This window comes from Carassius auratus, chromosome 6, assembly GCF_003368295.1.
Source record: "Carassius auratus strain Wakin chromosome 6, ASM336829v1, whole genome shotgun sequence".
NCBI classification, from domain to species: Eukaryota; Metazoa; Chordata; class Actinopteri; order Cypriniformes; family Cyprinidae; genus Carassius; species Carassius auratus.
Window position 1 is genome coordinate 14,319,368 of NC_039248.1, and position 24,325 is coordinate 14,343,692.

A 24,325-nucleotide genomic window follows, 5' to 3' on the forward strand; every position below is an offset into this window, starting at 1 on the left:
GCTGATTGGTCAGTTCACGTGGACGTGCGTACATGAACGAGCAGAGCGGAGACAACTCATAAGTGCCATTAATTTTAAAATATCTTTATATATTTTCTAAATATTTTGCATTACACCATAATTCGTAGGCAAGCATATAAGTATGTTCTGCACAGAATATAACAAAACAAATGTTGCCTCAGCCAAATAATAATATTTGTAAACAACGTGATTATAGTGACATCTGGTGGCAGATTAGTGAAGTATTCATTGAAAAACCACGTACAGCAGAATAAAGTTTAAAAACTGCTACAATATAAATATATAAGTTTTGCGTAGTTTCAAAACACATAACTAGTTTTAAATAAAACACATGCTAGTTACTACATTATTAGTTTTAAAATCCAAAGCATTAGCCAATGGATCGCAGAATTAAGTGCTAGACTAGATTATGTACCATAACATTTAACTCTTGACTATAAATAAATTATAGTTCATACATTGGTATTATTTTACAATAATTTCACAAATATAGAGAACCGTAAAGACTGGAGGTCATTAACATATGACGAATAGAATACCATATAATACTGAGAGACTGACGGTAATTTATTTTACTGATATTAATGATCAAAGCCTGGTTATAATGTGCATTAGTCTACAAAGAATAAGGGCACACCTTTTTAGTCTAAATCAGATGTCTAAAGAGTAGCCAGTAAGAAGTGCTTGAAAAGGTTCACATTCATTTTTACCTTTTATTCATCTGAATGCATAACTGCACAATTTCGCCCTTCATAACATGGCAGCGATCTCCTCCCTTGAGTAAGTGCTGTGTTCCTCCGATGTGTGTCCGTGCAGCTCCAGCGTCTCCGCGCGATGATTCCGCTCGACGTGGCAACTTTGAATATTCCAAATATGGGAGTGAGTTCAGAAAGCCCAGGGCGCCTGTCAAACCTCTGTGTGCAAACATACTGTAAGTCCTGCTTTGATTTATTTCACATTTAGCGTTATTTATGTGTAAAATAACTTATGTTGTGTGTTTAAACGTATAGTGTTTGTATTTTTTACACAAATGTATGGCAGTTATAAATTTAAAGTAAAAATGATAAAAAGCCGATTTCCAGCTGTTGCATAGGGCTGACAACAGCTGTTTAGAACAGCCAAGAAGAGGTTCATTCAAATATAATGTGTATTTTGACTTCCTTTAGAGTTAGACAGGCAAAGAAACCTATGGAGAGACTTTGAGATTACAGTAAAGCAGGTTCATGGTTCAGCTTTGTTTGTGTTGTGCTCTGAAATGATGTGGCATGTGCACTTTGAAACTATGACAGAACACAACTCCGTCAACAGCGCGCGCGTGTATATGGAAAACATCTCAAATAGACACCTGTGAGGTATTTGAAAGTCGATTATGAGGAAATGTTTCATTAATGCTATTGTCAATTATGTTTAATTTCTATATTATAAAAAAACCTGTTAAACTTACAGTAAGTTTCCTTTCTATGTAGGCCTATATTTTGTGTGCCTCAGTCACACCACTTTTTTAGGACCCACTTTAAATTAACCACTATGTACTGTATTTATGCATTATGTATTTCGATTAATCAATTGTCAAAGCACTAATTTTGTCGTTTTCATCATTATTTATTTCTAATTAGATCTATAATTACACATTGACACTAACCACTCTAAAACCTAACTATTACCACTATTGTTTACCTTAAGTACTTAAAATCAAAACTTAAAATCTCATACAGATGTCCTTAGGTATAACAAAAGTTACAAAAAGTTACAAAAAATATTGACAGACTGAAAACAAAGGTTGTTTTAGATTTACTGCTCTCTCATCCTGATAAACAGTGTCTGTATCTATGCTCACTGATAACATTTGACTTACAGCAGGCAAAATCCTCCCCTGTTTGTCTAACTCCTGACTTTTGTCTTTGTAAGTGCAGTTTGCTTTAAGTTTCTCCGGCGCTGTGTTTCATGATGGAGTCCAGAGGGCAAGGCTGGCAAACGCCAGGCTATCAGTACCAGTCTAGTAACAGAGATGACCACTACAGATCCTCCCATCAAACACCGTATTACTACCCACCTACAGACCCGAGAGGGAGAGAAAGACCGTGGCCTCATGTGGATCCTCGCTATGGAGGCTACATGGCCAGTCCTCCTCCTAAACCAGAGTATATTCCTGGATATAGTAGCGCTTATGCATCAAACCAACCATCACACCTCAGACCTCACTCCAGGTAAATCAGTAAAAAATTGCAATCAGCATTTTATTACTTGCAAATGTCCTTGAACGTTTAAAATGTATCCCAAATAAATCTACTTGAGAAGCAAAACAGGATAAAATATTAAGACTTTTTTTTTTATGAGAACATATCTGAATTACTGTTTGTTTCATTTCCGTAAAACTGGCTAATCAGTTCATTGGGATAAATTGCAGTACAATTGGTTATTGACAAACATCAGTATATTTTGTTAGATTTTTAAAGTCATCTCACAGAATAAAAATAAGGTAATTGTGAGATATGAAGCTGTAAGAAAAAGAAGTTAAATTTTGAATATTCTGACATTTTTATACAACCCAAAATAAAGAAAAAATACTGATGAGACAGCCTTTTTAGTATTATTTTGAATAATTATTCATAAGTTTAAGGTCAGTAAGATTTTCCAAGAAATTAACTTATTTTATTAGCAAGGAAGCATTAAACTGATCAGGAATGACAATAAAAACTTTACATTAATATGAAACATTTGTATTGTATTTTTTTTAAATGAATGCTGTTGTTTTGAACATTCTATTTATCAAAGAATCCTAAAATGAATTACAGTTTCAACAAATTATTAAGCACCATTATTTTCAACTATGATATATGCTAAATTAAAATATAAAAAATAAATAAACTAAAATTCAAAGCCTTATTTTAAACTTAACAATAGTTAAAAATTTCACAATATTTTATTGTTGATCAAATAAATGTAGCCTTGGTTACCTTAAGAAACTTAAGAGACTGCAAACTTTTGAACAGTATTTAATATTAATATACCGGTACTGGAATATACGGGCACCTTGTCTGTTAGTATTCGTCCCAGGTCTGACTACTAATATCTGTTCAGGCAGGAATATGACTACCCCGCGTCCAACTACTGGCCCTACAGAGAAGACTACGGGTATTATGACTATCATGGTTATCACAGATCACAATACAACTCCCCAGGTACATCATATTCTATCACGTGCCCACAGTTTTTAATTCTCCTCAAAATTCAAACTCACTTTAAGGCCATTGGTGTTTTGTAGATGGTGGTGGCTGGAGAACAGAGGGGTATCAGGGCAGAGGACTGCAGCCGGAGTCAGCAAGAGCTTCGTACTTAGATCAGCAGGGGTCGGTTAATGGCATACACTCATACATTATATACTCTGTCATGCTTGAAAAGTGTTTTCAGAACAATCAAATAATTCCATATGAAGTGACCTTATGCATTTATTTAACAGCTATAGCCATAGGACCGACAGTCATTATAACCATGGTGTCTCAGAGAGACAGCACAGAGAAAGCATGGAAAATGAAAATGGAGATGGAAGTGGAGAGGTTTGTTTCCAGAAATTACTTTTCATAACATTTTATTGTAAACTTGCTCATAAAAGTCAACTTCCATTATTGGTCAAAGTTTTGTGGTGAGTAAGAAACTAACTAATACTTTTATTCAGTAAAGACAAGTCATTTATCATCACCCTCATCTTTTAAACAGTAGTAGAGCTGTTTTGTTTTTCCTTCTCTAGGTGTATGATAGTGGAGCTCTTGCCAACTCTAAAGCTTCAGGTCTGTCCTCGAGCAGCTATGAGCTCAGTCAGTACATCAATGGAGCTGAACTGAGTGAGCCTGAGCTCATATTTCACACAGGTTTGTCACAACCAGGCTTCATAACAGCAAATGCGTGCTTGTTCATTTTCTTTAACTACAGCAGTTAGTTACAGTCTTCGAATCCGAATGGTCGGTGGATTCTGAATGGCTGTGGTTTATTTGGTCATTTGATTTAGATGCTGTACCCAAGGAGGTGGCTCCACTGAAGTTCTGCATCCCTCATGTGGCAGTGAGCTTTGGGCCTTCGGGTCAGCTGGTATGGGTCAGTCCAGCCCTTGCCTCTGAGGGGGAGCCTGCTCAAGTGGAACTCCACAGTCTGGAGGTAACAGAGACATGGTACAAACATGGATTTGAAAGCATAATATGAAGTATCATGGTGGATTAAATATGTTCTTTTAATGATTTCAGGTAATTCTCTGTGACACACATGAACAGCAGGATATGAGAGATTTTCCTGGACCACTGGCTAGGTATGATATTCCAAAATATCTCTCTCTCACAATAATACTTAAATTTGCAATCCATTAATCCAGCCTGAAAAGTTATATATTAGATTGCTGCTTTTCTTCTTTTTTTTCGTTAAGGGAAGATTTGCATAAGGTGGATGCCATTAATTTTGCCCTCCAAATGTCGGAGAAATGTTTGAAGGATAACAAATCAGAAGATGCCACTTCTGCTGCCCTCTTGTGGCATCTACTAATCTTGCTGTGCAGACAGAATGGAGTAAGCTCCATTTACTCATTACACTCAGCTCATGGCATTAAAATATTTTAAGACCATTCTTTTCAGCTAGGTTTGTGTGCCCCTTTCGCACTGTTAATGTGAGTGATTGTGGATGTTATAGAGAATCATGGGTTCAGATGTTGCAGAACTGCTGATGAGGGACTCCAGTTCTCTGGGTGCGTGTGGGGTCTCTGGTGATGGAGATGGAGAAACTCTCATTGATCTGAGTGAAACACCCACATCAGAAAAAGAGACCCTCAACTTTGCCGACCTCCTGACTGGATATCCATCAACTAACAAAGAGGCTGAAGAGCAAAACCTTCACAGATACACAAAACTATTGCTGTCTGGCAGAAAGAAGGTTAATCCTTTTATTGAATTGTATTTTCTACCTTGAGTCTCTCAATCCAACCTTTTTTCTGAGCTTTTTTGACCGGTAAAGACCCTGTAAAACTGTTTAACCAGTGTAGTTCTTTATTTGTTGTCATAATTTCTACTGAGAATAGAGAGGGCAGTTTTTCCTTAGTTCAGTTTTTCCACCCTCTATTTCCTCTAATTTTTCATGTCAATAGCCTCATTGTAGAGGGCATGTTATTGAGCAAAATTATTTGAAGAAACCTGACTCTTTGTAGTAACCATTATCTATCTATCTATCTATCTATCTATCTATCTATCTATCTATCTATCTATCTATCTATCTATCTATCTATCTATATATATATATATATATATATATATATATATAGTCCTGAATGTTTATATTCAGAATATTTAGACTGGTTCAGGTAGGTACCGCTCCGGATGACAGAGAGAAGTAGCTCCGGCTACAATGTTCTTCCACAAGACGCACACAGTTCTGTTTATTAACCACTAAAGCTCCAAAAGTTACGGACTGCAGCTTTAATCCATTCCCTTTTAGACAAAGACATTGCACACTGTAAATATGTACAATAGCAGTAAAATGTTTGTGGTTGGTACAATTTATAAATATATATATATATATATATATATATATATATATATATATATATATATATATATATATATATATATATATATAAAAATAGATCAATAGCAAAACCAAAGATATTACTCTAAATTATTTAAAATAATTTTCTATTTTGATTTTTTTTTTTTAAAGGACATTGCTTTTCAACTATTACGCCAGTCCTCAGTGTCACATGATCCTTCAGAAACCATTCTAATGTTGTTTTGATGCTCAAGAAACCTTTTTATTGGAAACGCTTGTATTGCTGAATAATTTTGTAGAAACTGGGGTACAATTTCTTCTTTTTTAATTTTGTCTGATCTTTTCTCCGCACTTCTTCCCTTCCTGCAGGAGGCGCTAGAGTCAGCCATGCAGAGTGGTCTTTGGGGTCATGCTTTATTTCTGGCTAGCAAAATGGACAGCAGATCCTACAACACAGTGCTGAGCAGGTTTGTAGCACTGTAAAAGATGACTGATACAGTCATTGCCTGAGGGATATCAACGCATGCATTTTAGCATTAACCACTCTCCATCAATAACTATCACAGTCTGTCATGGTTTCAAATAGCACGAATCCAGTGTCATGTCTCTATAGAATCCGTTAGGCTTTGATTGGTTTATCATGCATTTTAATTGCAGTTATACATTTTACACTCCGTAAACACCCTGGTATGAGGCCAGATCAAATATACAGTGAGTGAAGACAGTTGCAGAGCCACAAATTGGTCAAGGTTATATTTATACTTCCTGGCACTTGCCAGTTCTGAGCAGTCTGATATCCGTTTCATTATTAGCATTGGCGTACCTTGAAAATGTCTCACGGACAAGACTCCTTTACATAAATTGGAAGAAATCCCAATAGTGAAATATTAAGCCCATAATACATTACAGTAAATTATTTATATTTACATATGCTAATGAGGATACAAGCAAGAGGACCCAGTTTCACTTCTGAGTGAAACTTGACTGGAAGATTGCATGCACATGCCTGTAATGTTTTAGCTGGTTTAATTTATTTTAAAATGTCGCTCCTTTTGTGCTGTGTTTTGAGTTAAGAAGGTAACATTTTTATTTGTTTATATGCTAATATGTTTGTGCATGCATGCTATGTGCATAAGTGTGACAGTATACTCTTGTGCCAAGCTAAACCTGTCTATGTTATAGCCGATTTTATATTTATCTATGTGTTTGACAGGTTTACAGGGAGTCTGGCTCCTAGTGACCCTCTGCAAACCCTCTTCCAGCTGCTCTCTGGGAGGATTCCAGCTGTTTCCATGGTATTCTACAACATCTTGTGCTCGCGTTCTGTCTATTGTAATTAAAAGCAATTTATTGCTCTCATGTTGTTCTAAAGCAGGGTTCCTCAAATCTTGTAGTGCTTCCATAGTTTTTTTTTCTCTTGTCTTTCTGATAAATGAGTTCGTCAGAAATTAGAATTTTATGCTTAATTAAAAAAAAAAAAATAACAGCATAAGGATTTGGAACAACACGAGAGTGGGATGCTAAAAAAAACAGAATTTTGAATGAACTGTTCCTTTAAACGGAAGTGTAATACAGACCCCTCCAGTCACAGCTCATGTGAAAACTCTTGTTTTCCTCTAAAGTGTCCTCTCTGGCTTTCTCTTCTTAATGCTGTCCTTCTCTTCTCTAATTCCACTGTTCAGTCCTGGAGTAGTGAGAAGTGGGGAGACTGGCGACCACACTTGGCTGTTTTGCTTTCCAATGAGACAGGAGACCCCTTGATACATCACAGGTCCATCATCTCCATGGGTGATACCCTAGGTAATGTCTAGTCCAATTTCTAGAAGGAACCATCTCCTTGTATGTTCTGTCATATTTTGGCTAATATCAAATGATTCTTCACGTAGATCTCGTGTTCTCTTATGTTCTCCTCTCAGCCTCAAGGGATATGCTGTATGCCTCCCAGATCTGCTACCTCACGGCTCAGTGTCCCTTCGGCTGGTACACAAACAGATCAGAACGCCTCGTGCTTCTGGGCAGCAAGCAAAGGTGAGAATTCAGCATGAACCCGAAGATATCTAAATGGCTGAGATCCTGAATACAAACTTTATTTAAACTCTTTGATTGCAGTGTTCTGTTTTCCAAGTTCTGTCACAACTCTGCCATCCGCTGTACTGAACTCTTTGAGTACTGCCAGAGGCTTGGAAATGCTGAATTTATCGTTCCTGCTTTTCAGGTATTCATACTGTACATTAACTACAGAATTCTTAGCAAATCAGGGATCTGCTTATGTTCTGATTAAATAATAATAAAACAAAAAATCATTACACATTTGTTTAAAATTGTATTTTATTTTACTGCCTTTTTATTGTTTAAACAAGGTGGTTTCTGAATTCTGGATCTCTCTGTACATCCTAATTTATAAACATTTATGTCAGATTTGTATAGGTCAGTATTTTATGTGGTCATAAGCGCTACTTAATTAAAAAATAATAATTTAGATCATGATTGTTTCACAATAGTTTTTTTTTTGCTGTATTACTATGGTTCAGTGTGTTTATACTGTATATTTAATCTATTGCATTGTGTTTCGTTCTGTGTAGGTGTATAAATTCTTATATGCATGCCGGTTGCTGGACTGTGGTCTGGTTTCTCAGGCTTTCCACTACTGTGAGTTGGTGGCAAAAGCTCTGCTCAAGATAGAGGAACCCCATGTGGTGTTGCAGGGAGAGCTTATTAAAGTAAAACACACACACACCTGCACATACAGTGCTTTTGTTTTTTTCTGAGGATGCATTGAAAAGTGATTTGTCTGATTTGTTTGCTATCACAGTTGGTGGACAGGCTGAAGTACTCCGAGTCACAGCTCAGTGACATAGGTCAGCCTTTCCTGGATCCCGACTGGCTGGTGCAGATTCGCTGCAGACACCAGGCCATACTGGTAAACCCAAAGTTTGGACAGTATATATGATAGCCATTAGTCCACTTTAAGATCAGCAGGACTGTTTATAGCATGACTTAACACTATCTATATGGAACTCAATGTACAGACCCCACTATCGTTTTTCATTACCCAAGGTGCTTGCCCACCTTCAGGTCCAGTTTATACCTGGTATTGACATCCATCTTTTTTATATATATATATATATATATATATATATATATATATATATATATATATATATATATATATATATATATATATATATATATATATATATATATATATATATATATATATATATATAAATCCAACTAAATAAAAACATTTTGAAAAATATATATATATTGAATAGATATGTATGCTTTACATGATTTTAACCCTTGCTCACTCATAAGTTGCATTACCAGGTTTAATTATACATGCACTGCACTCTACATACTGCACTGCTCTTGCAAAGGAGATGTAAACTGTGATGAATTCCAGACAGAAATGGTCAAATGAGACAAATATAAAATGCATGCATACCAGGTGGAAAACTTGTGATTGAATTACCAAAAAATGCACTTTAAAGTTCTAGAAACAGGGCGTTATATATAATTTGCAGATGTCAGTGAGCTATCAGGCTATCAATAGCGCAAGGCTTTTTGCCCTTGGGAGAGGTGGTATGTCTGATTTTGTACCAGGTGTAAAATGGGCCCTACACATCTTTAGAAGCTACTCTTAATCACCTTTCCCCCGGTTCCACTCTAAAATGTTTATTTTATTAGGAGGGGAGCTACTGTAGTGAAACCCATCAGTCACCAGTTGGGGAGACAACTTGGACTCATGAGGAGAGCAACACGTGTCCAGGTTTAAAACATTTGCCACATCTTTTCGACTATGTGCCGATGAAACTTTCTGTGAGCCGCTAGGTGGCATTAAAACTCAGAAAGTGTGTCAGTGTTGCCTGTAATTTTAGAACATTGTTAATGTGCAGGAGAAAAGTGTTAACAGTTTGTCAGTATGTAGTAAAAAAAATGTATTTTCTCTCTTGGCTTCTCTGTAGATTTTACAGAAGGCTTCCAGACAGATGTCATTAACCACACTAGCACTGAAAACGAAACCTCGAACCCACCTCAATCTATGACACCTAACACTGATGCTGGGTTTCAGGAGTCTTACTCTACAGTGAGCCACTCTTACTCTTCTGAAGAACAGACTCCTAAGACCGTGGCTCCAGTGCCACTGTACCCGACCCAGCTGCACCCAGTCTTCCCTGTGGAAATGTCTGGGCCTCCACAAGTTTCAGTGGACCAAGGCTACTCTAATCTTGATAGCAGCAGTAAAAATGACAACTTTTACACTGCTGCTTCTACTTTCCCTGAAAGAAGCTACAATAATACAGGTTAGGATGACTATGGATGGAAGACATGATGTTCCAATGAATACTATTTAAAATGCTGTTCTTTTGAGCTTTCTATCAAGGAATCCCAAAAAAAACTTATCATGGCTTCCAAAAAAATATTAATCAGCATACTGCATTTCAACACATTTTGCATTTTGGTCTCTTAAGAACAAAATAATCATATAAAATGATTTCTGAAGAATTACTTGACACTGAAAAGTGGAGTTATGGCTGCAAGAAAATTCATTTTTGCCATCACAGAAATAAATTACAATTTAAAACACATACATAAAATGATATTAGAATCAAATTTCGATCAAATAAATGCAGCCTTGGTGATCATAAGATACTTATTTCAAGAACATAAATCTTAACTCCAAACTTTTAAACAGTAGTGTAATATTTAGGAATATTTCAAACACCAATTATTATTATTTCATATTAATAATACAAAACTTTTGCCTTTTGTGTTCTAAGATGGTGACTTTTCTTCTGCTGCAATAATGGTGAGAAAAAGACTTCTGAGTGAAGTTGCCTTTGTATGTTTAATAGAGATTGGAGGAAGTATTTTAACACAAAAAATGACACATCACCTCTGTGAACAATTCATACAGGGTGCTGCTGAAAACGACGCTATGACTGATAGCGTTAATCAGTCTGGGACAATTCCATACGAGGACAACCAGAGAGAATCTAGCACACAATCAGCAAAGGTATATTACATCAAATATTTACATGATTCCTCTTTACTTTTATTTATTTTTTTAATTGTTGTATTATTTCATCTCTGAACAGCCCTCTAAGCCTGGATGGTTCAGTGGCTGGTTCAAGTCTAAGCCTAAAGAAGACCCAAAAGAAAAAATCCCAGAACCCACCACTACGGTATACGCTCCTACATTTGCTATCATAATATAACCGTCTAAGGAAGTTTGTGATAGAAAGGATCTAAATCAGAACATGTCATATACAGTTGTTCTTCCTCGTTGTATAAAATAACTATATTCACTAATTATATGACTGAAAAGAGGAAGAATTGAAACCCTTGTCAATTTATAAAAATTAACCACTTGTGCCATGGCACCTTTGAACTGCTATATTCTGCAGTCAGTATTTCATTGAAATTATTTGGAGAATTCAGCTATTAATTTTTTTTTGACTTGCATGGAATAAGTATCCTTTTTACACTCATTATATTCATAAAAGTGACTTAAATCTGATACATTTTCCAAGTTGTAAACAGATTTTTTCTGTTCATCCATATAGTGGTCCTAAAAAGCAATTGGATTACTTATCCACATTATATAGCAAAAATATCAAAGCAAGTGACTGAGTTTTCAACCTAAATACATTTTACAGACATTTAAGGATGGCAGACGTATTCCAATTCGTTTTGGGAGCACTATATACTGACAGAATTAATGATGCACCATTTTTAACCGAACCTCGTTTGCGGTCAAGTAACAAATGTTTTTTTTTTTCTGTTTTTTTGTTAGGAATCAACAGCCAGCTTTCCTTTCCCTTCTCCTCCACCACCCTTCCCAAAGGCATCACAGCCCCAACTCAGTGGGATCAATCCTTTTTCTAGGAGAGCTGGTGAGTAAAGATCGTCTGTACGTCTGCCTGGTTTTGGCATCACTGACTCGAAGCTCTGAGACGGTTTCACTGAATGAGTGTGAGCTGACAGAATCAAACTTTTCCTGAATCACTGCACTTTTCCTTCTGTTTGACAACCCTGATCATACTTCACTTGCAGAATTAGTCAAAAGGGATAATAAAATGCAGTTTGTTTTTTCTTATTTAGTAGGGTGAAAATACAAAATAATTAAGAGTATGTAAACTTTAGAACTGGTTAATTTAAAATGTAGTTATTTTGCCTTGTGGACAGTATATAAACATCTGTTATGTGAAATCACTTAGTTGAGGGATTACTAAATAAAATGCCGTTTTTATTTTATTTTTTTTAAATTTAAAATGTATAAAAAAATAAAGTATTTTTTTATTTAGATTTTATTCACTTAACATATAACGGTCAATAAAGTTCAATCATTTTTCTTAGTGTTCTTGAAGTGGAAATATAGAAAACATCTCCGGTTACAAATGTAACCTTTGTTCCCTGAGAACAGGGAACGAGGCAATACGTCATCGACGCTATAGGGAACGCCTCTGGTGTGACAGGTGTCTGAAATCAAATATCAACACTCAGCAATCATGCTGACCGGCGACAGCCGTGAATCATCAGCGTGCGACCTGGATATAAAAAGGGCGCCTTGAAATGACAATATCCTTTCGTCTGAAGGGATTGTTTGGCAGGCAGACCCTGAGGCATGGCTGGGAGACGTATTGTCTCGTTCCCTGTTCTCAGGGAACAAAGGTTACATTTGTAACCTGAGACGTTCCCTTTCGAAGGGAACTTCGACAATACGTCATCGACGCTATGGGGAACGAAATACCCACGCCGCCATGCTAAAGGGAGTGCATGCCCAATGGCAGTGACAACTGTCAGAACCAGTAATTCAATGAACGCTAGAACCACTCACTCTCAGGTCACACAGGGCTGTCAGTGACAGCACTCCCTACGGTTATAGCCCAAGCTATATGATACCACAGAAAACCTCCATAAACATAGTTTAGTGAAAGGTCTACCTGGGCTGGCTCAAAGGCCTAGGACCACAACTTCAGCTTCTTAGAAGGGGTCCCTTCTAGGGAATGTGGCTAGGGAACCCGAGGGAACCCCAGCCAGTCACTATTCAGGGGATTGAGCCAACTGAAATGCCACCAGGCAGGCCTGACCTGGTGTCACTACATAGGACACTACAGACTGGCCACTTCCTGTCTGTCTGAAGACAGAGCCTCTGGACACTTGCCTTTAGGAAGGCATCCAACCCGAGGAACTGCGGAGCAGGCAGTGAACCACTCGGCCCGGATCTCAGAGACGGGATATCCTGGAGAGTATGACTCAGCATAGTGCTTTACAACCCTTGCCAGCGAGGGGAGTTTCTCTACTCGATCCACGGATCTACCCAGTGTTTGTGTTTCAAAACACAGAGGAGGCCTGTGAGGGCCTAAGGACTGATCTAACTGGGAGGCCTCATGAGAGGCCTACGACCGACTGACCAGACTCAGGAGACCACATACTCCTATTGACCCTCAGTGAGGGTAGCATAAGATCTACCTGGTAGGCAACCAGGCTGTAGCAAGATAAAGAGGGTCCAGGAGGGAACCCGTAGCAGAGAATAAAAACTTGTGCCGAGCCAGGGCACAAGCTCAGCTTCGGTAGCTGCCTGATAAGGTCTGCTAAACCGAAAGTAAGTGGCCACTAGCTTACAAAACCCAGCACCACTGTGAAACTACTCTCAGGGAGACCTGGAGAGGCCTACTACCTTACAACTGCAGTATGTGGGAGCTCACCTTCAGAGAGGCCTGGTGAAGCCTACTACCTGATAACCACAATATGTGGGAGTTCACCTACAGAGAGGCCTAGAGAGGCCTACAACCTGTTACCAGATAACCACCTTAAGTGGAAACTGAACGTAATTTGGAACTCAACTCCAGGGAGGCCTGGTGAGGCCTACTACCTGACAACCACAGTATGTGGGAGCTCAACTTCAGGGAGGCCTAGTGAGGCCTACTACCTGATAAACACAGTGCAGGAAAGCTTACTTTCAGGGAGGCCTGGAGAGGTCTACTACCTGAAAACCATAGCTGATAGTGAGCCAGACTGGCAGTCCAGTCGACTGTCTTTGGGGCTTTGCCTTCAGGGAGGCCTTATAAGGCCTTCTACCTGACAGTTCAAAAAAGCGGGAATTCAACTTCAGGGAGGCCTGTGGGGCTTGCCACCTAGTAACCACAGTATGTGGGATTAAACCCTCAGGGAGGCCTAGTAAAGCCTACTACCTGACCACCACAAAATGTGGGAGCCTACCTGAAACACTCTAATCAGCTGGATGTAACTGCTGCTGGGGACTTGCCTAACAGGGAGGCCTGGTCGAGCCTACTAGCTGATAGCGAGTCTATTCTGCTACTTTAACGAACACTGCTGGAACCATTAAACCACTAAATTGCAAGCCAACCCACTTCAACCTATCGGTCGAGCGATTAGCTCAACGGGCTTAGTGGAGCCCGCTTTAGAGGCCCACAAACATCTCTGTTTGGCAGGGTCTGACAAACTGTCACTTCGCAGAGCGAAAGATGGCCTAACCCTGCCAGACTGATCCTACCGCAGCTACCACCCTGCATTATTCTATTACCACTGAATGCAGAGAAAGGGGCGGGCCTTGGCCAACAACTCCCATTTAAGGGAGGAGGCTGAAATCTAGGGGAGGAAGCCTAACACATAATGAATGTGGCAGCTATATTTATCAACACGCCTCCAATATCCCTAGCATAGCCTAGGCCAGCTACAGAGGCAGCCCGGATGAGGGCCGACCTACAAGCATAGATCTACCTGAGGGCTCGGAGGAGCCACAGCCTACTTGATCGAGAGGCTGTGAAACACTCAACCTACTGAAACCTTACAGAGCTCAGGGGAGCGAGTACTCAGGATACCAATGTCTACCGATAGGCAGGACATCTATCTGAAGATCTATCTGAAGCGCCAGCGTCAGTCTAAACCTAAAGCAAAAAAGTTTTTTTTTTTTTCTTTTTTTTTTTTTAGGAAGACCAACTACTCTACCCCTGGGTGGCTAATAGCCCTGAGGCTAAACAGAAATGAGTGGGGGCCCACCACGCATATAAAATGTTATGACAGGAAGGCCATCACATACTCAGCACAGAAGCCAAATCTTCTTTGAGTTTCTTCCTAATTCGTTCTAGCCACCAACTGGGGGAGGCTTCAGGGCCCTAAAGTCCAATACTTTAATTGCTCCTCTAAGAATGACCCCCAGGTCTATACAGGGAACAAGGTCTGTAGAGAAATACAAATCAGTGTTAGTTATATACACAGAATTTTACAAACCAAAAGTTTACCTGCGGCGAAGACTCGCCAGAGAGTTCTCAATGAATCTGGGGTCCACCACTTTTACATGCCTAAAGGAGGCGCTAACATCAACCAGTTGCTACGACGGGCCATCAGAACATAGTTCTCATTATAAGGCCCATCCCCAGGGCTGGTGTAACGTAAATGCCTGGGGACTCAAGAAGAGGGAGAGGGCTGGTAGAAAAGGCCCTCCAGGGAGATCAAACCCTACTTCCGCTGAGCGTTGCTGCGCTTGTGCTGAATGACCTCCCTTAAGTCCCTCTTCTTGCGGGAGGCTCGCCTCCTCTGTGTCCTACTCCTCCATGGAGGGGGCGCACGAGAGGCAACACTAGACCTCTGGTCCTGTCTACGGTCCCCAGACCAAGACGGACCCCCTCCCGCCTGCCTGGGCTGGGGCCCGGATCTCAGCGGTATACACTTAAATGCGGCTGAGCGCGCCTTTGCTTCCCTAAACTTTCCAACCACCACCTCAACGGAGGTGCCAAAAAGTTTAGCAGGCAAAACTGGTGAATCAAGGAGAAGGGATTTTTCTTTCTCCCCGATATCAGCCAAGTTGAGCCACAGATGCCTCTCCGTGGCCACCATCGCCGCCATGGATCGGCCGATCGCGGCAGCAGTCTGTGTAGTGGCCTAGAGAGATAAATCTGTGGTCCGGCGCAACTCAGCGACCGCCTCAGGGGACAGCCCTGCCCCCTGGTCGAGATCCTGCAGATGGTCAGCTTGGTAGGCTTGGAGCACTGCTATGGTATGAAGGGCAGCACCAGCCTGACCTGCTGCCGTGTACGCTCTGCCATTAAAGCGAGCCGTGGTTTTAAGGGGCTTGGATGGTAGAGTCAGAGCTTTTAGTGTCGACACCTGCCCAGATGCAAGATAGTTCGCAAACATCTCGTCAATGGGCGGCATCGACACATAACCATACCCCCGATCCCCTCAACATCAGCAAAATGTCGATGAATGCGGGCAGAGTATGGTTTCTTCCATGCCCTCTCGATCTCTGAATGGAGATCAGGAAGGAATGGAAGGCTCTGCTGAGCTGGTGGTCTATGTTCAGGGAAAAAAACGATAGTCAAAACGACCGCGAACAATCTCTCCCTAAGCGCGCCGCCATGGCAACTGAATTTTGTCAGTGGCGCGCTCCATAACTTTCACCAACTCCGCGTACATGGGGCAGGATGGCTGACGAGGTTGAGGATCTAAATTATCCTCCTCAGCCATCTCTTGCACAGCCCGAAGAGCACTCGCTGCAGTATCAGTAGGAGACAAGTCTCCGTCATCCACCTGCAGCTCACTCTCGTCAGCCGATGACGCGTCCGAGAGGTTAACACCCCTCTCGAGACTGTCAGCGAGCTCCATCTGGGAGCCCCATGAAGCGCGTTGCTGCTCTGCCTTAGCACGAGCGGGACCCAATCCGCGAGGGCCAGATGCTGAACTCTCTTCCCTCGAGAAGAGAGCCCGACGAGAGCGGAGCGTTCTCATAGAAAAATGCTCGCAATTAGCACAGGACGCTCCCTCAAGAGCATCCTGTGCGTGCTCTTCACCCAAACAGTACACACACATCTCGTGAGTGTCACCCGGCGACAAATATCTTGGGCACGGGTCAGCACATTTCACAAAACTTTTAGGACTTGCCTTAGATGTGTGTTTCATTTTCGCTGTAAGCAGACATTTAAATCAGACAAAACAGTCCCTGAAGACAAAAAGGATATTGTCATGGTTTCAAGGCGCCTTTTTTATATCTAGGTCGCATGCTCATCATTCAAGCTGATGATTCACGCCGGTCAGCTGTCACCAGTCAGCATGATTGCTGTGAGTTGATATTTGATTTCAGAAACCTGTCACACCTGAGGCTTTCCTTATAGCGTCGATGACGTATTGTCGAAGTTCCCTTCGAAAGGGAACTGTTAATTTTTTCATTTCTGATTCCTGGGCCTGGAAAAGTGAAGATTAAAAAGATCTAAAAAAAGCAAAAAGAAGGTTTTATTTTATGCAGTATTTCTGTTTGACATCTATATATGACCAGTATTTTTGCACACATTAGATATTTTAAAGTTCAAACAAGAGCTGTTTTGTTTTTTTAAAACAAGTTTAATATATGCATAATTTTCTTGGTTACAGGACAAAAATTGCCTGGGGCAATGAGTCAGAATCAAGGGTCCATTTCACAGGTAGAAATCCTGATAAGTGCCCATATTTATTATAACTGTCATGCAAATATTCAGGTTAATTGTTTTGTTCATAGGGTCCCTAATGAAGGTTCGTGATTGAGGAATAATCTCCAAATGAGGAACTCAGGGATGGACTTTCAGCTTCGTGACTAGTGTTCACATGACCAAGGGATTCCTTTGGCACACCCCTTCAGTTCCACTAGAGGAGGTCAGAGGGGCCTATGTATCTTTATATACAGTAACATCTGTGGTTACAGAAATACACTGAGGACATAGAGTTCTTGAAATAATCTGTTAAGGGTTTGGTGCCCAGTCTTCTTTGAATGAAGACACTGAACAGCTGAGGCACAGCTCCCCGTGCTGACTCTAGGGATTTGTATCATTCCCTTTGGGAACGCGGACATGATGGAAATGGTGCTGTGACCTATGGAAACATGAACTTAAGACGTCTCCACAGCTGGCAGTGTCAGTAAATTGTATAACATGTAACACTTCCATCCCTCATCCCACCTTTCCACACACAAAATGATTTAAATAATTTAAGTGGCTTTTCATAATTCAAATGTTTAAGATATGGGGCTGGACAGTGGTGAAAATGAAGGAAAATGTTGTACAGTTGACCCCTTTGGATCACAGCCTTGATTTATTCCAGAGGAAGAGATATTGATGTTTTATTCAATATCTTCACCAAAATATGTATTCTTTTATTGTAAAAACTTATAATAAAAATCAGTTGTATTTGTATATGCCAATGTATCCGAGTAAAATTAGTCAACTAAAAATATGTCATGAGCCAACATCTCTTATTCCATAGGCATAGCAGGACAGTGGAATTTGATGTATGCCATCTTTTTTTACCATGAGTGTGCAGATCTGGCATGTTCGCAGAAGTGTGGAACTCTGGGAATTGTGTCCTATACATACAGAGGGAAAAACAGGACTGAGTCACTACTCCAACACGCTCTCATGTTTTATTGTAGTCTAGGTGACTTTATTTTAAATTGAGAATTGTTTATGATGGTAATGACATATTTACAATTATACAACATGTGATTTAATGTAAGTCCAAAAGAAAAGGTAACAGTTCATAATTAATTTCATTCATCATATAACGTCTGACCAACCCCATCCCCGCAACCTCAAAATAAAATTACAAATTTTCCCCTACTGCATGCATTTAATAACAAAATATAGCAGTCTGCATACATATCTTGTAACTTGAAATAGCACTGTGCATCTGAAAACTCGAAGAGAATTCAGAATATTCTTTATTACTGTCTCTGATTCCATCAGCTGCCAATAACATTTTACATACGGGTCACCAGTGTGTTTACAGTGTGTTCTTTTATTAGGAATATACACAGTGATTCATTTGAAATCAAAGTCTTTCATCAGTGGTCCCCACAATTCCCTGCAGGTAACACTAGTTTTTTATTCTAGCTATAACTGTTGTTAAGGCTGAATTCTGATAGATAGATAGATAGATAGATAGATAGATAGATAGATAGATAGATAGATAGATAGATAGATAGATAGATAGATAGATAAAATAACTAGCCTTACTTGCTATCCTGTTGCAGTTACTTCAGTGCAAAATGGGTAGATTTAAGTAATATGAATCGCAGCATCTGCATGGCTTTGCATGTGTTCTGTAAGCAGGGAATCCTGGGGGAAAGACTTACTGCACTGCCCACATACAAAGATTGTACCCTCTCCATGCTGCTTCTGATGCTTCCTGAGTGCTGCAGGGTGGCTGAATGACAGATCGCAGCTTTGGCAGTGATTGGAGCGCACAGCTGCGTGAATACGCTGGTGTCGCACTAGCCGGGACGCCGTAGCGAATGCCACCCCACACTCTGAGCACTTGTGCGGCCGCACTCCGCTGTGAACTGTGAGATGTTCAGCGAGGTTGGAGGACTTGGTGAATGCTTTGGAGCAAATGGAGCAGGTGTAGGGACGCACGCCGCTGTGGATTTTCCTGTGCTCTGTCATGCGACTGGCCAGGGCAAATGCTTTCCCACACTCCGGGCAAACAAAGGGCCTCTCACCCAAATGCGTGCGCTCGTGACGGAGAAGAGACAGGGGTTTGTTGAAGGTTTGGCCGCACTGCTTGCAGAGGAAAGGCTTGTTGTTGGTGTGCATGTTGCGCTCGTGCTTCCGCAGGTCTGAGGAACGCACAAAATCCTTGCCACATTCCTCACAGTTGTACGGCTTCTCTCCGGTGTGCGTTCGGATGTGTTTGTGGAAGTCAGAGGACCAAATGTAGCTTTTCTCACAAAATGGGCATTGGTACGGTCGTTCGCCCGTGTGGAGCCGCTTGTGCTGCTGAAGAGTTCCTTGGTGCGAGTAGGCCTTCCCACACAGGTCACAAACGTGTGGTTTAAGACCCTGGTGAGTGTTGATATGGCTCAACAGGTTGCTGGACTTTTTGAAAGCCCAGCTGCAGTATGGGCACTTGTACGGGCGGTTTTCCATGTCTCCCTCTATCCCTCGCTTCTTCATGCCTGCAAAGACCAAATTATTTTTTAAAACCTGCTTCTGAGAAGAACCTGCTTCCTTTCCCTCAGTCTCGCATTTATCCCCCACAGTCCCCTGCTGATCTCTTGGAATCGCTGCCAGTTCACATGGCACAGTTATATCCACCTCCTGTTTCACTTTTACGTTGGTGATGCTGGTTGCTTCCAAGTGCTCATGATTCAGTCGGGAATCAGATCCAGGCTCAGCCTTCACATCAGTTATATCAACTTCTCTATCCTCTTCATGGGATTGTTCAGAACATTTCTGAGGAAAGTGGCATGTAGCTTGAGTCCCTGAATTCTCTTGGATTCGTATTTTTTTAGTTTTTCTTTCATTGCGACTGGTCGAAGTACAGATGTCCTCTTCCCTGGGTAGATTATAGTTCATTTTCACAGTGTCAGAAATGTTACTCTCCACAGGCAGATAATGCCTCTTGCTGATGAGAATCTTTCTAATACTTCGTTTTGAGATGTAGACATTTTCTGTAAAAGCTGTTGAATTCCACAGCTCATTCATATTATCCATTGCAGATGATTTCTAGAGTATAATTTAGTGCATCAACCTTTGTTAACAAATTGAAAGGTCTGTGTGATCTACGTTTGCAATTGCTGAAAAAGAAAAAGCAATGGTTTAGTTCTCAGATTTATAAACTTGAGAAATACAGTTAATTTGAACTATAAACTAATACTTCCCAAAATAACAATTTCACTGTAGCATCCCTACTGCCCTACATGGAACAAACATGAGTTTTTTAATATAATAAATATCAAGATAGCAACAACTCAAAATCCACTACAATTCATCATACACCAAATTGGACTTTTGAATACTGATGGTATAATGAGGCTATTAAGATATCCAGCATAAATTATACTAACTGGAAACCCTTCAGTAGATCCTCTTGGAAGAGTTTCACACTCTTTGAGCCAGTGCATAGTAGGGACTCTCAAGAATCATTAAAACATCCCACACATGCAAAGAGTCTCTTACCTTGGCAGCACCAAGTCCACCAATTGTGAATTCAAAGAGTGCAGTTAATCCACTTCCTCTTCATGGTGGACGTTTAAGATACCATAGGAGGAGTCAGAGCGCAGCTATACTTGCTTGACATGGGGGAGTGCAACATCTTTCTGGCAGTGATCAGCACTTTAGCGAAAGCCTTTGCTGTTGGGAAAGATCAACTCATTGACACGTTCAGCCATGCCAGCTGTGAGCCACATGCATGGATATTTCCAGGGGAGCACTGCATAAACATGCTGATGCAATTGCAGCCAACCAGAATTATGATCACCCATTATATTTGATTTGTTGTTTGTTTTGAATTTTAGGCTGTTGCAAAATAATATGTAGTAAAATGGGCCATCTAGTCCAGCCTATACACTGTTTCTCTGATACAGCAATTTCTGTGTTTGTTGCTCACCGATCAATTTACACTGCAGCAATTTTAAACCACATTTTCTCAGTAGGGTAAATGTATGGTTGTTGTTGTTGTTTTTCAATATTCTACATTCCATTCTTTAGTTAAATTAATTAGCATGCAACTATTTCTACTAATTCACTTATTGAGTGTAAGAATTAAGAACAGGAATAACCTGCTTATGTTAGACATAACTGAACCTGATACCCATCCAGCACATATAGATTTAAAAAAAAGAAAAAGCGTCAAAGGAAATATGAGAGGCAGAGAACATAGATCAGCTAGTACAAGACACCTGTTTGCCGGTTCAGTATACCCCTCAGTGTAAATGCTGACGCTAGGGTATCCTGACATTGAGGCCTACTCTGAACAGAATAAAAAAAAGACTTGGTGCATTGTTTTGTACAGTGTTTGAAGAAAACATGTTAGACATTTTGTCAGCCTTTCTTTATGTGCATGTATGTATGCATGCATATAAAAAGCTTGCCAAAACAATCCATCAAGCTTAATGTTCTTTCTCTTATAATTTAATAGTTAGTTAGAGTCCAGTGAGTTAAATAAATTAAATAAATATAAGACAATAACATGAATCCTTGAACAAAATGAGTTGCAGCATTAGACTAGCGAGCACCAGAACACTAATAGTGTCCAGACAGCAACCCTTCAATAACACAAAACCTTTTTAAATGCACATGTCATCGTGTTAATATAATACTTGAACTACTTGCCCACTTGCCTTTTCAGCAGCCCATTAAAAGCACCAGAAGCTCCAACAACAGCTGCAGTTTGTTGTCGCCCATGCTGAGCCAAGCACATACTGTATGCACAGCTGAGATAGTTGCTATTGATTATAGAGCCTGGCCTACCCAAAACATGCCATTGCTTTTAGATTCTCCAGAAAATGAACAATTGGTTAAAGAGTAATTTCAGCTAATTGCATGTACAGTATCCCTCCAAGAGACTTTAAAATGTCATTCCTCTTTAAATGGAAATAATGGCAACGTGCCAGCCTTGCACATTCCCATTACATAAATCATTATATAAGACATGATCTAGATTTATATTTATAACCTATTTAAGAATACTAACTGAAATTATCATTATATTAAGGACACACAACTGTATTAAAAGATTTGTTTATTTATTAATAATACTGTATTTATTTCAATAATTGTTTAGATTTAGCAAAAATAAAAACCTGTTGGAGAAGGATCAACTCAACTTCTGACACCTCAACATCGAAAGGGAACCTGCATAGATAGAATGACTGTGAGGAAGACATTTGGTCTGGTTCTGAGTTTGGAAAGAACACGGTTGTTGAGGTGAACTGCAGTTCAAAGTGTGAGAGTTCCCAGTGAAAGCTGCCAGTGTTTCTGTTTAGTGTGTATACACACACATATTTGCAGGTGTATACACAATGATCAATCACAACATTAAAACCACCTGCCTAATATCATGGAGATCCCCCTCGTGCTGCCAAAACAGCTCAGATGAACTGAAGGATGTACTCCACAAGACCTCTAAACTTGTCATCTGGTATCTGGCACCAAGATTTTAACAGCAGATCTTGCAAATTGCATAGTCTTCATGGATTGGATTTGTTGGTCAAGTACATCCTGTAGATGCTCAATCGGATTGACATCTGAGGAATTTGGAGGATGGAGGATGTTCTTCATACTGTTTCTGAACAATTATTACTGTGTGCCAGGATGGAGTATCCTGCTGGAAAAGGCCACTTGCAAACAGGGAACACTGCTTGCCATGTAGGTCTGTAACTCTTGGTAGGTAGAATGTGTTAATATAACATCCACTTAAATAGCAGGACCGAATGTTTCACAGTATAAAATCTGCTGCTATAACTACATCTACCAAAATCCTTTCTTCCCTTAGTGCATCCCTGGCCATTTCATGCCTAGGTAATCAATGCTTACGCATGCAAACATCCTCCTGATAAAAAAAAAAAAAAAAAAAGACTGGTCAGACCCAGCAATTTTTCTTCATTGCCCCATGGTCCTGGTCTGATGCTCACGTGTACGTTGTAGGCACTTTCAGCAGAGTATTCTGACCAGTCTGCAGCTACGCAACCCCTTACATCAACTGGTATGCACAGTGCGTTCTTTCAGTAATTTGAGTATATTACTATTTTTAAGTGTTCCATCATTTTTCTAAAAAGTAATTCTGTTTCATAAGCAGTTATTTTGCTCTAAGTACTGTTTATGATTCCATTAATACATGAACTGTCTAAATACATTGGTTTGGAATAATGATGATGTTTGTAAATGCTTTTTAATATAACCATTCATAAGTGTTATAGTCTCTCTGGAAGATTCAGTTCATACAAAATAAATAAATAAAATAAAAAAGTCACCATCAACTTGTTTCTCCTGTTAAACAATATTCAAATGTCAGTTTTTCATTCCTTTATTATTTATATATAAAAAAACTGAGGTGTTAATTATAGGGCCTAAAAACTCTGCTTGTAATAACCTAGAACACTGTCTAAGACTTGATGGCTGCTCTGTCAATTCTTCATCATCAGTTAGGAACCTAGGTGTGCTACTTGATCGCAATCTTTCCTTAGAAAGCCACGTTTCTAGCATTTGTAAAACTGCATTTTTCCATCTCAAAAATATATCTAAATTACGGCCTATGCTCTCAATGTCAAATGCAGAAATGTTAATCCATGCATTTATGACTTCAAGGTTTGACCATAGTGCGAACTACGGGGGAGCTAGGGGGAGCTCGGCTCCCCTTAATAAGACATGGGCTCCCCTGAAAACGAGAAATCTGAAATTTTGGGGGGTCTCAAAAAATACTGACAATGTGAATATTTTTAAGTGCAATTTCAGTTTTGTAATGTGATTATGATGGCAAAAATATTATTCATTCATGCATGACGGCGATTAAAACCTAATTAACTTCAATAAAGATTAAAGACGTCACAGCATCAAGGTGTGGGGGTGCTGCGCAGCAAATTCCATGTTAGTATGTCATAGGTTCGTAGAAAAAAATAAACGTTGGAGGCCATTTATCGTGCGCAAAGTCCTTCCATTATGCAGTTATAGCATCATAGCCAGGGCAAAAAGAAAACAAGGTAGTTCAATTAATTTTGGTATTATTAAGAAATTGTGTAGTGATAACGCACGACTGATTCACCTGCTGCAAGCACTGGTAAACCTCAAGCCAAGCCCACCGTGAAAACGCATGAAGCTTAAGAAAAGTAATCTCTGGGATCCTAACCCCTCTTGCTTTCTTGCTTCGAGTCCTCTCTCGTGTTAAACTGGAACAGCCAGCAGTGCAGAGACTGGAAGAGCCAATATACATGGCTGTGTGTTAAGGATGGAAGCTTGGGGTGTATCACTTTATAACGCGTTGTGTCAGGAGGGGGAAAAAATATGGA

The 24,325-nt window shown here is 39.9% G+C and overlaps 2 protein-coding genes across 4 annotated transcripts; one reads left to right on the forward strand and one right to left on the reverse strand.

Moving 5' to 3' along the window:
- The first annotated feature begins 662 nt into the window (after nucleotides 1-662).
- On the forward strand, nucleotides 663-22,835 carry sec16b (SEC16 homolog B, endoplasmic reticulum export factor). 3 transcript variants are annotated; one of them, XR_003288932.1, is made up of 26 exons: nucleotides 1,002-1,373; nucleotides 1,935-2,228; nucleotides 3,103-3,203; nucleotides 3,287-3,371; nucleotides 3,482-3,578; nucleotides 3,770-3,890; nucleotides 4,028-4,173; nucleotides 4,260-4,321; nucleotides 4,436-4,574; nucleotides 4,696-4,935; nucleotides 5,914-6,011; nucleotides 6,758-6,839; nucleotides 7,227-7,344; nucleotides 7,461-7,572; nucleotides 7,654-7,759; nucleotides 8,127-8,264; nucleotides 8,357-8,464; nucleotides 9,235-9,316; nucleotides 9,513-9,851; nucleotides 10,329-10,357; nucleotides 10,466-10,564; nucleotides 10,647-10,733; nucleotides 11,345-11,444; nucleotides 16,942-16,991; nucleotides 17,066-18,408; nucleotides 22,105-22,835. XR_003288932.1 is itself a non-coding variant. In XM_026262970.1 (25 exons), the coding sequence occupies exons 2-25, from the start codon at nucleotides 1,966-1,968 to the stop codon at nucleotides 17,072-17,074; spliced, it is 2,811 nt and encodes a 936-aa protein (XP_026118755.1). In that variant the 5' UTR covers nucleotides 663-952; nucleotides 1,930-1,965; the 3' UTR covers nucleotides 17,075-17,740. The 3 variants fall into 3 exon arrangements, 2 of the variants coding, with proteins under 2 accessions (XP_026118755.1, XP_026118747.1); XM_026262970.1 differs by lacking the exons at nucleotides 1,002-1,373; nucleotides 22,105-22,835 and adding an exon at nucleotides 663-952 and having other exon boundaries at nucleotides 1,930-2,228; nucleotides 17,066-17,740; XM_026262962.1 differs by lacking the exons at nucleotides 1,002-1,373; nucleotides 22,105-22,835 and adding an exon at nucleotides 666-952 and having other exon boundaries at nucleotides 17,066-17,740.
- LOC113097717 (zinc finger protein 648) lies at nucleotides 18,401-22,111 on the reverse strand. The gene is made up of 2 exons (XM_026262974.1): nucleotides 20,499-22,111; nucleotides 18,401-20,116 (listed from the first exon to the last, which is right to left on the reverse strand). Exon 2 carries the CDS (start codon nucleotides 20,031-20,033, stop codon nucleotides 18,597-18,599), a length of 1,437 nt encoding a protein of 478 aa, XP_026118759.1. The 5' UTR covers nucleotides 20,034-20,116; nucleotides 20,499-22,111; the 3' UTR covers nucleotides 18,401-18,596.
- Nucleotides 22,836-24,325: the final 1,490 nt, after the last annotated feature.

What these genes read in the sequence shown, in the direction of transcription:
- sec16b (XM_026262970.1), top strand. Translation starts at nt 1,966, where the DNA reads ATGATGGAGTCCAGAGGGCAAGGCTGGCAAACGCCAGGCTATCAGTAC. An exon ending in TGAGCTCATATTTCACACAG is followed by an intron (nt 3,891 to 4,027) that starts GTTTGTCACAAC and finishes CATTTGATTTAG; the next exon opens with ATGCTGTACCCAAGGAGGTG. An exon ending in TGCTGTGCAGACAGAATGGA is followed by an intron (nt 4,575 to 4,695) that starts GTAAGCTCCATT and finishes TGGATGTTATAG; the next exon opens with AGAATCATGGGTTCAGATGT.
- LOC113097717 (XM_026262974.1), bottom strand. Translation starts at nt 20,033, where the DNA reads ATGGATAATATGAATGAGCTGTGGAATTCAACAGCTTTTACAGAAAAT.